The following is a 17,255-nucleotide window of genomic DNA, read 5'->3' as shown; positions in this document are numbered from 1 at the left end:
CTCACCCGCCATTACCGTCTGATCAGCCAGCAGGCTCACCAAAAGGGGCTGGAGTGTGTGTGTGTGTGTGTGTGTGCGTGCGTGCGTGCGTGCGTGCGTGCGTGCGTGTCTGTGTGTGCGTGTGTGTGTGTGTTACAGACTCACTGTGCGACGGTGCGCAGGTTGGTCAGCAGGTACTCGCTGATGGTGGGGATGAGCTGCTTGGCAGTTTCCTCCAGCAGGTCACACTCCAGGACGTAGAGCGCCCCCTGCAGGGCGCCGATGCGACTGGGCATGTGCGTGCTGTGCAGCGCGTTCTCCAGGAGCCTGCACACGGGCTCCGCCACCACCCTGTCCTGAGAGACAATGACCCTTTATTTTAACTTTATTCATCTAACCCTAACCCTAACCCCCGCCCTGTCCTGAGAGACCACCATGCATTTAACTTTTTTCATTTAAAAACAGCAGCAATGCTCATTAATAAACACAATGCGAAATGTGCCAGATTGAGCCATTTGGGGCTCATTTTCATCCCTATGCAGGTTGATGTAAAAACATAAAAGAACGCAAGTTGTGACATAACAGAAACGAAAAAGCATGATTAAGTCCATACTAACATACATGCAGTACGTAGCTGCGATATTTTCTCCAGATTAAGCTGTTTGCTCAGCGAATAAAAAACAGACATAACCCCCCCTGGGGCTCGCAGTACACTGAGCTGCTGAGGTTATAATTAGCCACGGAGGGGGTCAGTTTGGTGTCACCATTGACTGATCAACACACAGATCAATACTGCCAATAAAGCATCAAAAATGCCACTAGCATCCAAAATGCCGCTGTCACTCCTGCGAAAACATCAATAAAATCATTCAGAACCAATCATGCACTTCAGTCACGTAGCAGTCCGGTCGGAAATTTGGCGATGGCTGTCACGGTTACCCTCTCACCATTCCCAGGACGGCGGCAGCCTTGCAGACCGCAGGGACCAGGTACTGGTGGAGGATCTCGTCCTCGGCCGGGTGGACCTTCTGCAGCTCGGACAGCGTGTGGAACATCATCTCAAACTGGCTCCGCTCCGTGAACAGGTCCGACACGGCCAGCAGCTGCAGGAGAGACCAAACAACAGCTCCGCTTGGAAAGGGGGAACACAATGAGCGTGACACACTGGCTTGGCTTCCTGTGTATGCAAGGGGGGGAACACAATGAGCGTGACACACTGGCTCTGCTTCCTGTAAGTGTGACACACTGGCTCTGCTTCCTGTGTATGCAAGGGGGGAACACAATGAGCGTGACACACTGGCTCCGCTTCCTGTGTATGCAAGGGGGGAACACAATGAGCGTGACACACTGGCTCTGCTTCCTGTGCATGCAAGGGGGGAACACAATGTGTGTGACACACTGGCTCTGCTTCCTGTACGTGCAAGGGGGGGAAACACAATGAGTGCAACACACTGACTCTGCTTCCTGTGTATGTAATTGACTCTGGTTCCTGTTTGTGGAGGGAGGGAACAGAATAAGATGAACACTTTGACTGTGGTTCCGGTCTGCTGAAGGGGGGCCTGCAGATTTGGCGGTATGGGCGGCACACTCACCGAGCGCACCACCTCGCTGATCAGGACCACCGGACTCTTGCGGCTGTTGGGGCTGCCAGGCAGGATCCACTGGCTGTACAGCTCCAGCAGGAACTGGGAGCAGGAGTGCACATCCACCCCCGCACGATGCTTTCTGAGAGGGGGGGAGAGAGCGTCAGCCACTTAGAGAGAGAGAGAGAGAGAGAGAGCGAGAGAGGGTGGGAGGGAGAAAGATAGAGAGGGAGAGTGGGAGGGAGAAAGAGAGACTCACCTGGAGTTGGAGGGGGAGGTGGGGGGTGACCCCATTCCCGGGTTGTCAGTCTCATCCTCCTCTTCCTCGTCCCAGGCCTCTTCCCTCTGGGGAATGATGCTATTGGCCAGCCACACCGAGTGGATGGAGACCTGTTGCCGGGAGACGGAGGACCGAGGCTCAGACTTCCCACTCATACAGGACTGCGAGTGCAGCGGCAGAGACGCTCCACCTTCCCATCTCAATTATCATCAGACAGTGTCAGACACAATGACACATGACCGCACACGCCCCCGGGCCTCGCCGTGCGGCACTCTCACCTGTCCCAGTTTGTAGTCCATGTTGCCCATCTCCCTCTCCGTGTTGATCTGGAGGAGGAGCTTCTCATGGCTGATGAGCACTCCTGAAAGACACGCCCCCCGACATTACAGCAGCAGCGCAGTACATACTGCATAGTGATGTCATACAGTGACGTCATCAGCACTGATATACTCTCTCACCTGCCCTCACACTCATATTACCTGTATTTTAACAGCCTTTAACACTCCAAAATCAACACTAACACACTCACACATCACCCCTCTCACTGGTCCCTCATACACCTGTACTGAAACAGCTCTGTGACAGACAAGATAATCACTAGATCAGCACTCATATATACCAGAATATCACAAACACAATCATTTAAATATGGTCAATACAGCCCCACTGCTTGATTGGACAGAGGGAGAGAGCTGATTGGACAGAGGGAGAGAGGGGGGCCAGAGTCAGTGCAGCCCCAGTGCCTGATTGGACAGAGGGAGAGAGGAGGCGGGGTCAGTACAGCCCCACTGCCTGATTGGACAGAGGGAGAGAGGGGGGCCAGAGTCAGTACAGCCCCACTGCTTGATTGGACAGAGGGAGAGAGGGGGCGGAGGGCGGGGTACCCCTGCAGGAAGCGGAGAGGGAGGGCACGGGGTCCCAGGCCTGGTAGGGGTAGGGCGTGGCGATGTTGTCCCTCTTTGACACCATGGCCTGGATCTCCTGCTCCACGATGCCACGAATCACGTGCAGCTTCCTCCCGAACCTCAGAGCAACAGAGCGGCAGCCATTTTACTCACAACCTTCTGCACGCAAAAGCTCAGCCAATCACAGCAAAGCACGCAAGGGCCTTGCCAATCACAGCACACAGGGGTCCAGCCAATCACAGCACACAATGGCCCGGCCAATGACAGCACAGCACACAGGGTGTCTGGCACACAGGGTGTCTGGCCAATGACAGCACAGCACACAATGGCCCAGCCAATCACAACACAGCACATAGGGTTCTCAGTTGATGTACTATCCCAGCAGGGCGTATTTACCGCGTGTCCAGCGCTTTGAGGGCCTTGTTGCGCGGCTGCTGCTCCGGGCAGCTGACCGCCGGGTTTCCCGCCACGGGGAGCGTCATGGCGCTCAGCACCAGCGACGTGATGGCCTGCACCGCCAGGACGTTGATCTGCGTCCGCTCCAGGTCCTCCTGCCGCGGGCAACATGGCGCATCGTGTCACAGACGCGCGGTATACACGCAACACTGCGCATGTAGCTTTACCATGATACATTCTCAAAGGGGCGTGGCCTCACCTCCGGGTGGCTCTCCTCTTCCTGGTCCGTGTTGATTGGCTGAGTGACCAGCACTCCCAGCAGCGTTGCCCAGGTTTCCTCAAACTGTGTCCGGCTGCTCCACCCTGCACACAGCACACAGAGGTCAACATTATCTGTCAACATCTGTCAGATCAACCAAGTCTGATCCTAAAGTTGTGATGGCGGGACACTATGATTCAATATTGTCTTTTGAGTGCTAGACACTTCCCATTTCCTGTTTCCCATACCCAGGATGTTGATGCGGTACAGGAACTCCCTGAAGACTTCCTTCTCCTGCAGGAACTCCACAGGGATCTCCGGCAACACCGTGCCCAGCTCTCCACTTAGCCTGGGGGACCAGCCCAACTTCCAGACCTGCGGGCCGCACACAGGAGCATTAGGAACGCACGCACATGCACATGCACACACACCTGCACACATACACGCACGCACATGCACACACACGCCCACACACCTGCACACATACACACACACGCACGCGCACACACACACACGCACACACACACTTCCCACTCTTACCAGCGGGGGCACTCTTGCGTAGCTGTTGACCAGGGGCAGTCTGGCCAGGCTGATGATGATGTTGCGCAGGGTGGGGGTGAGGAAGTGGGGGACCCTGCTGTTCCTGGGGTGCCCCACCGCCAGGATGCTCTGAAGACTCTCCACCAGCTCAGACATGACCTCACAAGCCCTCTTCACACACAGATCTGACACACACAGAGCACGTCAGCAGCAGAGGGTGAGACACACAAACAGGTGCACACACACACAGAGACCAAAAACTACCAAGAAATAATTATAATCAGCCACTTTACTGCTTTATAACATTTAAGGTTTCTAAATCCTGAACACAACAGTTATACTACCCTCCACAGGAGAACTTTACACTAGTCATTTAGAAACCATGTTTATTGTGGAAGTGAGGTGACATTTCCACTTAGTGGAGTGATCATTTAGAGGGTGACCAATCAGAAGAAACCTTACAGGGAGCAGGACCCCAGGAGGGGCTGTAAGGGGGCGGGACTCACTGTCTTTTGAAGGCGTGTCCACCTGGTCCTCCTCTGCGCCTCCGTCCCGGGCCGACCTCCTCCGGGAGGGCCTCAGGAGCTGGTCTCCCGGCTCCACAGCCACTGAGGGAACACAGTCACATTACCCTGGGAACCTCAGGACCCTAGAACCTTAGAACCCTAGAACTGAGAACCAGTCTGCCACTGATCGAACAGTCACAGCTGTAAGGAGCGCGTGCAGCCGGTTCACAGGCGTGGCTGACCTGCGCAGACGAGCAGCCGCACGCACTGGACGAGCGAGCAGGTGCGGCTCGCGTACGGCACAGAGGACAGAAGGTTCCAGAGGGGAGTCTGCTGCAGCGCCAGGCAACAGCAGCACAGAACCGCCTGCAGGTCCAGACTGAGCAGCGCCTGGTCCTGCAGGACACACCACGTCACCGCCTGGAGGAAAGAGACCACAACACACAGCTTTTACCCACAATGCACTGCACTGCACTGCACTCTACGCCTGGTCCTGCAGGACACACCACGTCACCGCCTGGAGGAGAGGGACCACAACACACAGCTTTTACCCACAATGCACTGCACTGCACTCTAACCACTCAAGACTGCCCTGCTTTTACTCACTGCCAGTAAAACACACACCCACACACACAGTTTGTTGTTCACTTTGACTTACAAATAAATGCCACTTTTTTCCTTCTCATTCAAACTGTGATTGGGAAGAAAATAAAAAAATAAAACTTAGTTAGCCAGTTAGCCCTTTAGCTGTTAGCCGTTAGCCCTTTAGCCATTAGCCGTTAGCCCTTTAGCTGTTAGCCGTTAGCCGGTTAGCGGTTAGCCTGCACGCACTCACCTCCAGGGCCAGCGTGGTGAACCTGGTGATCAGGGCCTCCTTCTCTCGAGGGATCTGCAGGGATGGGGGCAGCGTGGGCAGGGCCAGCAGGTACTGCCCCAGGGCTCTGCACAGACTCACCACCGTCTGGTACAAACCTGGCTCTCCTGCAGAGAGAGAGAAAGGGAGCCAATCAGATTTGTTTTTGACGTGTGGGGAAGGAGGCGGGGCCTCATGGTTCCGCAGGCTCACCGCAGACGTCGGCGAGCTTGTCCCAGTAGGCAGAGGGGGTGGGGCCGGGGTCGGAGGGGGGCAGGAAGGGCTGGTGCGGGACGGGCAGGAGCTGCAGGAGGCCGGAGAGGCGGTCCAGCATGGCCTGCAGGGACGTCTCCAGAAACGTGCCCCCCTGTCCACGGGACAGACGCTGAGCCCCCACAGTCAGGCACGGGGACAGCAGGCTCAGGTTAAACTCCTGAGGGAATAAACCTACCATTATCATTACATCACCAACCCATTACATCACCAACCACGCCCATTACCATTACATCATCAACCCATTACAGCACTCCCAGCCCAGCGAGGCCGTATGCAGCATCACTAAAACAGGAAACGCATCACCAAAGCAGGAAACGCATCACTAAAGCAGGAAACGCATCACTAACACACGCGCCGTACCGCTGAAGCCATGATGGAGGCGAGGTCACCCTGGGGCAGTTTGGTCAGCAGGTCTGTGGTCTCCAGCAGGGCAGCATCGGTGCGCAGGAAACACTGAGACTTCACCAGCAGCACAAACCAGTCCTACGCGTGCACACACACACACTCATTAACATACACACACACACATTAACATACACATACACCCACACACACACACACACATACACACACATTAACATAAACACCAGCAGTACAAACCAGTTCTGCGCATGCACACATACACAACATTAACACACACACATTGACATACACACACACACACACACACACACACACAAGGCTCCATGCGCTGCTACCACTGTGCTACTGACAAATGATCACATAACCGAAAAATAGAAAGTACACTTTAATCGATCGGTGAATTTGCTTCGTTATTTAACACCATTTAATGATTGGGGGGGGGGGGGGGCAGGGTTCAGCTCTTACCTTATTGGCCACGACGGTCTCTGGGGCGGGAGGAGGATCCCCATCCAGGGGGTGTGGGGTGACGGGAGGGGAGGGGCTACACGTATCCTCGGCAACGGAAGCCCTGAACCTGTCCAGCAGGGAGTACAGCCTCTGGTGCCTGAGGGACACGGGGGGCAGAAGGGACACGTGTGACGGGCGGTGCGGTCCGCGAGGGCGCAGGGCGAGCGTTTCCGGAACCTTCCGTGTGTGCGTGGGGGGTGGGGGGGTGGGGGGGTGTGCGCAGGGGGGAGACAGCCGCAGACCGTACCTCTGAGCCAGGCCAGTGTTCTGGAGGTGCTCCTGAATCCGGTCCAGTTCCTCCACTGGCAGCTGAGCTGTGCTGTTCTGGAGGAGAAGAGGAGAAAAAGGAAGTGTGTGAGAGAGAGAGAGAGAGAGAGAGAGAGAGATAGGCAGCGCCTCAGCGAGCAGCATCTCCATCCTCCTGCAGGCCAGCGTGTGTGTGTGTAAGAGCATGTATGTGTGTGCGTGTGTGTGTGTAAGAGCGCGTGTGTGTGTGTGTGTGTGTGTGTGTGTGACACAGCGCCCCCTACCTGCAGCGTCTCTGCGAGCAGCATCTCCACCCTCCTGCAGGCCAGCGTGTCCACCATGCGCGCTAACACGCGGAACGGCGTGCTGATCAGCTTGTCCATGTACAGCATCAACAGCGCCCCCGACTGGCTGAGGTGGATCCCCTCCAGACACTGCAGCGTGTTCTTCAGCATGGTGGGCTGTGCACAGGTACAGGAACACACCCCTTCACTTAACACTGTGCTACTGTACACCTGTGTACAGGTACACACACACCCCATAACACAACACTACTACTGCACACAGTCATTCCACAGGGCTCCATACCGTACATGGCAGGAGAGATGGAGGGATAAGGAGAGAGAGAAAGAGAGAGAGAGAGGGAGAGAGAGGAAGGAAGGAGAGAGAGAGAGGAGGGAGGGAGAGAGGAAGGAAGGAGAGAGAGAGAGAGAGAGAGGAGGGAGGGAGAGGAAGAACAGGCGGTGCTCACAGTGGACAGGTTCTCGCAGCGTGATTGGATGGCCTGGATGAACAGGCCGCTGGCGGCGGAGTTCCGGTGGATGGCGCTGATGAAGTCCTGCACTGGAGGCTCATGGGATAGGTTGATGAGGTCACGCACGTGGTTGACGATGAGCCAGGTGAGGTGCTCGGAATCGTGCAGGTTCTGGCACTGCGAGCAGAACAGGAACAGGAAGCTCACTGAACTCAATGAACTGCGGCTAATTACAGCCTGATGTCATTTTGTCAACAGAAATGTTTATTCTGAAGTTCCAAGTGCCCCAAATCAAAGGCACTTATAAGGCCTTATTTTCAAGCTTATTTATGTCCAAATAAACATATTCACTGGGTCTTATTATCTAACAGAATCACAGAGGTTAATTTTGACTAAAGTCTTCAGAGGAGACTAAGGGAGGAATTGATCAAGGATTTGAAATTTTTAAGAAGTGAATAACATGAACATCCAAAGGCTATTCAGATTGGGACCTGTCAGTAGAACCACGGGGTACAGGGGAAAAAGAGCCCACAGGGAATTCCTCACAGATATGAGGATCTATTTTAAACAGAGTGAATGCATGGAGCAGCCTGCCAGGTCAGAGTACAGGCAGAGATCCTCGGGGGATTCAAGCCCACGCCTGCAAACGTGCTGGATCTGCTCCGGCAAGCAGGCGATTAGCACACCTAGAAGGGCTGAATCAGCTCCTCTCATCTATATGTGTCCTCAGGCCCAAAACAGGGGGAGGTTGTAGGGGCAGTAGAAGGGGGGCTAATAGAACGGGTCAGAAAGGAAAGGGGCAGGTTTAGGATGGGAACTGCATGGGGTAAATGATTCCTAACCAAACTGCCCTTCGTGTGCGTTAGTCACTCGAACTCCGGAGGGACCCCTGATAGACCCCAGAGGGACCCCAGAGGGACCCCTGAGCTCACCACGTAGTCGCAGAAGAGGATGAGCGCCCCCCGGTGGACGATCTCCTGGTTGCACACGGCCAGCCTGGCCTCCGGCCGCTCCTCCTCGCCGTCTGCGGAGGGGTGGGGGCTCAGCAGCTTGGCCCGGGACAGGCTGTGCCTCCTGGGGACAGAGCGAACCCCCCCATCAACGAGCAGCTTCCCCTGGGCTCCTCCCAAACAGCGCCCCCATCAACGAGCACCCCCATCCGGAACGTGCGGGGCCCTACCTGGGCGTCTGGTGCACCTCGGACCACCAGGTGTAGTTGGTGTAGTCGATGACCAGGAGGAGCTGGCACCAGAGCAGCACCAGGGACGGGTGGGTGGTGATGAGGGACTGCACCATGCAGTTCAGCCCCTCCAGGGTGTAGAAGGTGCCCCCGCTGCCCCCGCCACCCCCGCCGGCCTCGCCACCCTCCGCCTTCAGCAGCCTGGTGGCAGCCGCCGTGATCCGCCGGAACATGCCTGGCAAAAACCGCGAAAAATTGTGAAAATAGCAGATAGACAAGCTGGGAATGAGACACACCTGTGGGAGCATGACTGACACGTTTACTTGATTTAAAGGTGTGAATGAGACAGACCAGTAGGGGGCGCTAACCTGATTTAAAGACATGGATGAGGCACATGAGCAGGGTTCCGAGCTGCTGGCAGTAGAAGGTGTGCTGCTCCACGCTCAGGTCCAGCTTCACCCTCTTGGTGGCGATGTCCTCCAGCAGAACCCCCACCAGCTGGAGCAGGAACCTGCGGGCCACACCCAGAGTCTCAGCCCCCAACAGCGCAGAGCCCCAGCCCACCAGGGGGCGCTGGCGGGCTACAGCTCAATTCATTAACATAACATAACATAATGACGAGAACAGGCCATTCAGCCCAACAACGCTCAGCAACTTCCTACCACTAAAGTGTACCTAGTGCTCGGTTTACCTACATTTATCTATTATACATTTAACCCTTTGAAGATTAGGTTTTTTGGAATGTTTTTTAAAAAGTCAGTGTTCCAGAACTCCACTGCTTTCAGTCACCAGCAGTGATTGTGACATCAGCATTAGAATGTTCAGCTAAGAACTGGCTCTAGCGGTGGTTGACTGGCACACCTGGAGAAGGCTTCCTCGGGCGCGTGACGGGGTGGTTCCCCCTCCCCTTCCTCCTCCTTCTCCTCCTCCTCGGCAGGGGGAGTGTGAGGCCCGCCCCCCCGGAGCCTCTGGACGGTCTGACAGGAGAGGAGGAGCGGGGACAGGGAGAGCTCCTGCACGCGGGACAGCACGATGTCCTCCGTGGACTGGGAGATGAGCACTCTGAGCACGGCCAAAATCCCAGAGGCCCACAGCTGCACCATCCCCACCGACGCCTGGGAGAGAGGGGGGGGGACAGGGACCTGAGTCACCTACAGACCGCACCTGAGTTACCCACAGACCCCACCCAGTCACCCACAGACCCCACTCACAGCTGGGACACAGAATGCGGGACTGGATGGGCTAGTGGAGTGAGAAGAGGGGAGGGGAAAATTTAGGATAGGAAAAGGGTTAGTGGGAGTGGTCAATGGAGTGTGGGGGTGGGGCTCACCATGGTGATGGGCGTAACGAACATGCTTTTCAGCAGCATGTCCACTGGACGCAGGGAGGAGGGGGCCACCGTCTCAAACAGGGTGTTCAGCACCCCCAGGGCCTCATGGGAGTCCAGGAGCATCTGCAGCACAGGCGGGTATGACACCACTGTCACAACAGCCTTCAGTTCACCTCAGCGTTTAGCAGAAAGCTAACATGCTATCAGCCCTTAGCGCCGGTGCTAACATGCTATCAGCTTTTAGCCCCTGTGCTAACATGCTAGCAGCCTTTAGAAACCTCCTGTGCTAACATGCTATCAGTCTTTAGCCCCTGTGCTAACATGCTAGCAGCCTTTAGAAACCTCCTGTGCTAACGTGCTATCAGCCTTTAGCTCCCGTGCTAACATGCTATCAGCCTTTAGCCCATGGGCTAACGTGCTATCAGCCTTTAGCTCCCGTGCTAACATGTGCTAACATACTAGGACGTGGTAGTAGATCTCATAGCGGGAGAGGAGGACTCACCTGTTGCTTGGCGATCATGGGGAGGATGATGTCAGCGATCTGGCGGGACAGCCTCTTCCACTTGTCCTCGTTCTCCTTGTGACACTGCTGCAGCACCAGGATGAACATCTGCAGCACCTGCACCAAGCACACGCATGTACACAAACACACACACACGCACACACGCGCACACACACAAACACATGCACGAACACGTGCACACACACACGGACACCATGTGTCACATTTCAAACCAACCAAGTACTCCATCGCACTGTAAGTTAACATCAGCATCACATTACTATCCCACTGTTCACCCAGAGACCAGCCAGGGAGAGGGGAGGCAGTCTCTATTCTCCCTGAAACCAGTGTGGGTGGGGGGGGGGCTTGGGGCAGCGGTGGTGTACCTGGTGGTGTTGGATGAGCCGCAGCAGCATGGACACCACCACCTCCTTCTGGGTCTCCAGCTCGCGGCCGGCGTCCGCCTTGTTGGAGCCCCGCAGCACGAACAGGTCGTGCACGATTGGCTGCAGGGCCGGGATCGCTGAGGGACACAGCCAATCACACACAGGGCAGGATAAACTGACCAATCACACACAGGGCAGGATAAACCGACCAATCAACACACAGGGCAGGATAAACCAACCAATCACACACAGGGCAGGATGAACCTACCAATCATCACACAACAAAGGATAAACGGACCAATCGCACACAGCACAGGATAAACCGACCAATCTCCGCCCGAGGTGGGCGGGGCCTACCGTGAGTGACAGCCTTCCGGCCGCTGGCCATGATGCCGTCGCACAGCTGCATGATCTTGGGGATGCTGATGATCTGCTTGGAGTGGTAGCGCTCGTACGACAGCAGCACCAGGAAGAAGAAGATGCTGGGGATGATGGCCTTCGACTCCCTGCACCCAAGGGTGAAAGAAACCCTTTATTTTTGCAGACCGATAGCCAGCGTTCATCTGCTTTTAAGATGAAAATAAAATACTGGACAGGTTTTACACTAAGATGAAAGCATGGGAAAGGCACTTACCTGAACTGGCCGACCTCGATGTACTCAAACTGCTTCAGCACGAAGCCAATGAAGACCTGCATTTGAGAAGCACAGACACAGAATTAGCATCAAGCACTCACACAGCATGGCTTGCAGCACCAGACATTTAACATGAAAAAGGGCAGAAAATATTTAATAATCAATAATGCACCTGAAAGACTCAATTACAGTACATTACATTCATTCAGAAGACGCTCTAATTCAGAATGACTTGCAGTGTAAGAGAGCACAAGAGGCATGAGGGACTTAGATAAGTGCATGTCAGTGTTAATAAGGTGTTAAGCATGAACGGCTCATGGGATCACGCTCTAACTCTTCACAGCCGGAGTAAGAGGGACAGGGACCGGGCTGACCTGGTCCGAGTCCAGCAGGCAGTAGTTGACCCGCAGCTGCACCAGCTGGGCCAGCAGGTCCAGGACCTGGCGCTGGAGCTGGACCGAGGTGCTGGTGGTGTAGCGCTTCAGGGCCTTGATCACCAGAGGCTCAAACAACCGGATGTGATTGTGGATGGCGTTCTGGGGGGGGGGGGGGTGGAGAGAGAGAGAGAGACAGGAAATTCCTATCACACAGGAAATGTTTGAAACGTTTATCTCTGTGTCTACCTCACAGTTCTGTGAACTCTGAACAGGGAAAGCACAGCTCTTACCTTGTCCCCCCGTTGCCGGGTAACGTTAGTGATGCTGGACCTCAGCTGGCTGGAGACCTTCTGCATCACATCAAACCACCTGCAGGTACCAGAGAGACACTCAGCTGGGCTTACCAGCGATGCCTGAGACTGCTCACTGTACATCTGTCTGCTTATGTGTGTGTGTGTGTGTGTGATTGTGTGTGCGTGTGTGTGTTTGTGTGTGTGCGTGTGCATGTGTGTGTGAGTGTGTGTGTGCATGTGTGTGTGTGTGTGCATGTGAGTGTGTGTGCGTCTCTCTCTCTCTCTCTCTCTCTCTCTCACCCGGAGGCGTCCTGCTCGTGCTCAGCCTGGACCATGTTGCGCAGGCTAGCGTCGGCTAGCGCCTGGGTGAAGTGTGTGTAGGGGGCCATGAAGCAGTAGTGGTAGAGCCCGGGCCTCAGGCTGGACGAGCCCAGCCGCAGGGCCTTCCCCTGGGCCTTACTGGGGTGGGACCAGGACCCGTCGTACTGGGACGCCAGGTTGGTCCCAAACAGGGTCTTCAGCAGCTGGGCACGCAACACAACGCAGAGGCGTTAATCACATGACCTACAGAAACGCAAAACTCTACCAGTGCATGCTGGGTAATCAGCTTCAGCCCCCCGCCCCCGCGTCCCCCCCCCCGGCCCCTCCCGAACCCCCACCTGCTGCACGCAGACGGTCGCCATGGTGGGCTCTTTGGAGAAGCAGGACTTCAGGTACCCCAGGATCTCCTCCACGCACTGCGGAGGGAGAGAGACGGTCGCCGTGAGAATGGGGCCGAGAGACAGCGCCGTGGCGATCGCTACGGTAACGGGGGCCGCTACCTTTCCGATGTCCTGCAGCGTGGTCAGCTCCAGCAGCTGGGACAGGACGTCCAGCGCCGAGCGCAGGAAGCTGCCCAGCTTATCGCCCCCGCTGTGGAGGTCCAGCGTCACCTGGAGGGACCCGGGGGGGGTGGGGCAGGGGCGGGGGCGGGGGCGGGGACACAGTCAGCCCAATAAAGATAAACCAGCATAACTAGCAGGCCTGGCCAGTGGAGGTGGTGAGCCCGCAGAGGACGTGGAGACGCTCGGAGGGCCGGGGGGGGGGACGGGGGGGGTGGGGGGGGGGGTTACCTTGTAGTTGGCGTGCGTGGCCTTCAGGACCTCGTACAGCTTCAGGTAGGGAGGCAGGTGGTAGAAGCTTCCCAGCGTGGTGGACTTCAGAGTGGCGTTTCCCGCAGTGTCTGCAGCTCGGCCTGCTGGGATACCAGCGCGCGGCGCTGTGAGATCAGAGCTAAACTCACCTGCACTGCAGACTGTCATTTACACCGCAGGGTCACTGAACGCTCACTGCTCCACTACACAGTCCTACCCACCAGGGGGTGCTGTTTCTCCTTTTCTTTTATTGGCCTCAAATACGTCTCGATTTGATAAATCATAACTGCTTGGAAAGTGAGGTCAATTCTCTAAGCGTCCAAAGGGGGCAGCAGTGCCAACTGAACTCAAACAGCCCTTGAGGACTATATAACGGCACAGTCCTGGGTTGGAATGATCCTATTGGCTGGCCGGGGCGTCGGCTCCATTACCTGGGTTACCCTCGCCGCTCCTCTTCGGGCTCATGGGGGCGCCGGCGGGTTCGGGCGGCTCCTTCTCCTTGCTCTTCCTGCGGATGGGGCTCAGGGAGGGGGTGTTGGACAGGGAGGGGAGCGTGGCCTGCGGTGGGGAGGGGGGGAATACGCTGGTTACCATGGATACAAGGCTCCCCAGAGGGTGGAGTACAGTAACGAGCGGCGGTAACAGGCCCCTCCCCCCACCCTCGTTACCTTGGCGGCGGGGCCGGGCGCGGCCTCGTCCAGCACGTGGGCGCAGACGTTGACGGCCTTCAGCAGGTGGGAGAACAGCTGCTCCGCCATGGCAGCCACCGCGCGGTCGCCGAGCGCAGGCCACACCTCCTCCGGCTTACCGCCGCCGCCGGGCTCCTCCTCCCCCGTCCAGGGGCCGCTCAGACACCTGGGGGCCACAGCTGCAGGGACAGGAAGTAGGGGTGGGGGGTCAGTGCTGAAAGAACAGAAGCAGGGGATGCACTGCATGCCATGAGAACACCGTGCTGAATCACACCATGGTGGTTCCAAGTCCCCGATAGGAGGCAGAGCCCTCCTGTCAGTCACTGAAGGATTAGAACCAATCAGAGAGCCTGGCTCAGCACAGCACTGTTCTCTGATGTGTACGGTACCTGCGAGGAGGTTGCCAGCCAATAGCAAGGCGTCCTGGTGCGCTGACAGGTCGAGAGGGAACCAAGCGGAAGACAGCAGCGACAGCACCATGTTGGCCACGCCCACCGTACAGCTCCGCTTCGCGTCTTCCACTGAGTCTGACTCGGGCACACTGAGGCACCATAGATACAACATTACAGATCAGAGTCGGAAGTCCCTAACTGCACAAAGTCTGTACATACCATAGATAAAACGCACTGATACATCTCCAGCTGGATAGAGTCTGTAAATACCATAGATGCAATCCATGACGGACACACATGTGACAGCATGTTACCTGTGGGTACGGCTCCTGTTCTTGTAGAGGCTGGAGCGATTGGGCTGGCTGCCAGAGGAGCTGACGTAGCCACAGTGCCAGCCAATGCTCCAGGTGCATGCTGGGTAGGCGGAGGACAGGAGGCAGAGAGCTTCACAGCAGCCAAACTGAAGAAAGAAAAACCCGGCCCACAACCGTCAGCGCTCCAGCCAAACATTAACCTCACAGAGATCAGCGCTGTATTTGTGAGCTGATCTGAGATCAGTGCTGTATTGGTGAGCTGATCAGAGATCAGTGCTGTATTTGCGAGTGCTGATCAGAGATCAGTGCTCTATTTGAGATCAGTACTGTATTTGTGTGCTGATCAGTGCCGTATTTGTGAGATCAGTGCTGTGTTTGAGATCAGTGCTGTATTTGTGAGATCAGTGCTGTATTTGTGTGCTGATCAGTGCTGTATTTGTGAGATCAGTGCTGTTTGAGATCAGTGGCGCCCAGCTCATTGCGGTACGCAGTTAGGCGCAGGTGCGGGCGTCGCTCACGGTGAGAGCTCGGGAGGTGGAGGCGGCCAGCGCGTGGGACACAGCGGTGATCACGCGGGACAGGCTGTTCTCCACGGTGACGTCCGCGGCGTTCTGAGAGACGCTGTAGCCTCGGTACGTCCTGAGGGAGAAACAGGCACATCAACAGCGTCCCACAGCACGCAACAAGGCGTGGCCTTCAGAACCGTGTGTCTGCCTATTAGAGACTGCCTCCACTGTGATTGGCAGGCAGCCAATAGCCAATCAGCATGCGGCCTGGTACCTGCTGATGGTGCTGACGCTGAAGTGGGACGGGGGCTGCGTTTCGTGCATGAGCAGCTTCAGGTGCGCGGCGCTGTGGTCCCGCGCGATGGCCACCACCGGGTCGGCCTGCGCCGGGTCGCAGTCGAAGAACAGCCGCGGGATCAGCCTGGGAAGAGCAGCGGAGGTCAGGGGGCGGGGTTTACGTGCCGGGAGAGCGGCGCGCGGTCCGAACGGCGGTGTGAGGGCTCGGCTCGGCCCAATGGCGAGCGTGGGGGCGGAGCCACAGCCCAATGACGAGTGTGGGGGCGGAGCCACGGCCCAATGACGAGTGTGGGGGCGGAGCCACGGCTCGACAGCGAGCGTGGGGGCGGAGCCTCGCCACGGCGGGAAAACGTGCTCACCTGCTGACGGTGGCGGCCGCCGCGTGCCGCACGCGCGGGTCCTCGTCTCCCAGGAAGTGGATGACCACGTCGTTCAGGACCCGATCCTGCAGCTTCAGCAGCTGAGCAGGAGAACAGACAAACTTTACCATCTCACTTTAACCAGGCCCAGATTCCCAGGTAAGAGCCTGAAGCTGATGTTACTCACTCTGGTATAGTGGTGATCTCCTCTGTGCAAGCTTTCCGTTTTCCTCTCCAGGAAACTCACTAATCTAACACAGGGAACAGGACATCGGTTCAGAGACAATATCTATGGTGGTAAACAGGAAGCAATACAAAAACTCAGTTCAGAAGGTGAGGGGGGGGGGGCGAGGCCAGGGGGGGGGTTGGGGGGTTTCACTACCGAAAATCCATCTCAGCCAGCGTCTCCAGCAGCTCGGTCCGGACCAGCCAATAGGAGCAGTCCCTGAGGGTCAGGAGGTCGATGAGCAGCTGCAGGCCCAGCTCACCGTAAGAGCTGTTACACAGAGCCATGATACAGCGCTGCAGGGGCAGGGCACAGGGGTCACGTTCATTTAGAGCACAAAACATGACTGCACTGATACTATTACACAGTGATATTCATACACAGTGATATTCATACACACGTACAGCACATGTGTACAGCATGTATGCCATACATACATGTGAAGAAAAACAAAACACAAATGCATAGTAGAACAGCGCTTATATACATATGCAGTAAAAGAACAAGTACATACGTGTACAACAGAACAGCACACACACGCATGCGCAGGAGAATAGCGCGTACATGCATGCACAGTAGATCAGCGTGTACATGCATGCACAGTAGACCAGCGTGTACACACACATGCAGTCGATCGTTTCGCACGCACACACATCCTCAGACGGGACGGGCGCGTGGCCCACTCACCCTCACGCCCAGACAGGCCATCCTGCAGGTGACGGAGGATTCGTCTCTCAGGCTCCTCTGCAGCAGGAGCACGCAGCTCGCCAGGGAGACGGGGTTTCCTGGGGGGGGGGGGGGGGCGGGGGGGGGGGTGGACGATCAGCACAACTGCACAAAACATAATCTCCCCATAAACCCCCGTTTTAAATTCACAGCTCTCACCCGTGGAGCTTCTGACGCTCCCGAGCCAGGGTTCGACGCAGAAGCGGGTTTTTTTGAGGATGGAGTGGATCAGAGTCCCACACAGTACCGCGGTGGCCCCTCGGATCTGAGGGTCCCCGTGCTCAACGAACCCCAAAATGTCGCTTATGTACTGCTGCTCTGTAAGACAACGAACACAGGTTTCATTAAAACCACATCCAAAATATTTATGAAGTGTGCCACATTGCATCAGATCATTTTCACTACAGGCTTCCACAGTCACCTGCACAGCTCACTATTTTTCACCGTCCGGCAGTAGGCCCTGT

At 56.4% G+C, this 17,255-nt stretch overlaps 1 protein-coding gene across 1 annotated transcript in view; it reads right to left on the bottom strand.

Moving 5' to 3' along the window:
* LOC118228513 (huntingtin-like) overlaps positions 1 to 17,255 on the bottom strand; it is a 32,824-nt gene that overhangs the window by 3,608 nt on the left and 11,961 nt on the right. The window contains 45 exon segments of the mRNA XM_035420079.1: positions 145 to 335; positions 927 to 1,082; positions 1,572 to 1,704; positions 1,822 to 1,952; positions 2,121 to 2,203; positions 2,727 to 2,866; positions 3,144 to 3,298; positions 3,403 to 3,506; positions 3,651 to 3,777; positions 3,943 to 4,127; positions 4,449 to 4,550; positions 4,691 to 4,868; positions 5,284 to 5,429; positions 5,515 to 5,734; positions 5,938 to 6,060; positions 6,406 to 6,544; positions 6,695 to 6,771; positions 6,978 to 7,154; positions 7,445 to 7,624; positions 8,380 to 8,521; positions 8,628 to 8,862; positions 8,996 to 9,138; positions 9,489 to 9,742; positions 9,958 to 10,080; positions 10,460 to 10,576; positions 10,846 to 10,982; positions 11,203 to 11,351; positions 11,480 to 11,535; positions 11,854 to 12,015; positions 12,147 to 12,225; positions 12,450 to 12,673; positions 12,809 to 12,886; positions 12,971 to 13,081; positions 13,262 to 13,386; positions 13,714 to 13,840; positions 13,951 to 14,150; positions 14,361 to 14,512; positions 14,678 to 14,823; positions 15,196 to 15,316; positions 15,458 to 15,604; positions 15,840 to 15,940; positions 16,027 to 16,090; positions 16,222 to 16,361; positions 16,753 to 16,850; positions 16,951 to 17,109. Of these exon segments, the coding sequence (XP_035275970.1) occupies positions 145 to 335; positions 927 to 1,082; positions 1,572 to 1,704; positions 1,822 to 1,952; positions 2,121 to 2,203; positions 2,727 to 2,866; positions 3,144 to 3,298; positions 3,403 to 3,506; positions 3,651 to 3,777; positions 3,943 to 4,127; positions 4,449 to 4,550; positions 4,691 to 4,868; positions 5,284 to 5,429; positions 5,515 to 5,734; positions 5,938 to 6,060; positions 6,406 to 6,544; positions 6,695 to 6,771; positions 6,978 to 7,154; positions 7,445 to 7,624; positions 8,380 to 8,521; positions 8,628 to 8,862; positions 8,996 to 9,138; positions 9,489 to 9,742; positions 9,958 to 10,080; positions 10,460 to 10,576; positions 10,846 to 10,982; positions 11,203 to 11,351; positions 11,480 to 11,535; positions 11,854 to 12,015; positions 12,147 to 12,225; positions 12,450 to 12,673; positions 12,809 to 12,886; positions 12,971 to 13,081; positions 13,262 to 13,386; positions 13,714 to 13,840; positions 13,951 to 14,150; positions 14,361 to 14,512; positions 14,678 to 14,823; positions 15,196 to 15,316; positions 15,458 to 15,604; positions 15,840 to 15,940; positions 16,027 to 16,090; positions 16,222 to 16,361; positions 16,753 to 16,850; positions 16,951 to 17,109 (6,337 nt within the window).

This window comes from Anguilla anguilla, chromosome 5 (genome assembly GCF_013347855.1).
Source record: "Anguilla anguilla isolate fAngAng1 chromosome 5, fAngAng1.pri, whole genome shotgun sequence".
Classification (NCBI taxonomy): Eukaryota; Metazoa; Chordata; class Actinopteri; order Anguilliformes; family Anguillidae; genus Anguilla; species Anguilla anguilla.
Note: the sequence above shows the minus strand (reverse complement) of the source record. Positions and strands in the feature narration are given on the sequence as shown.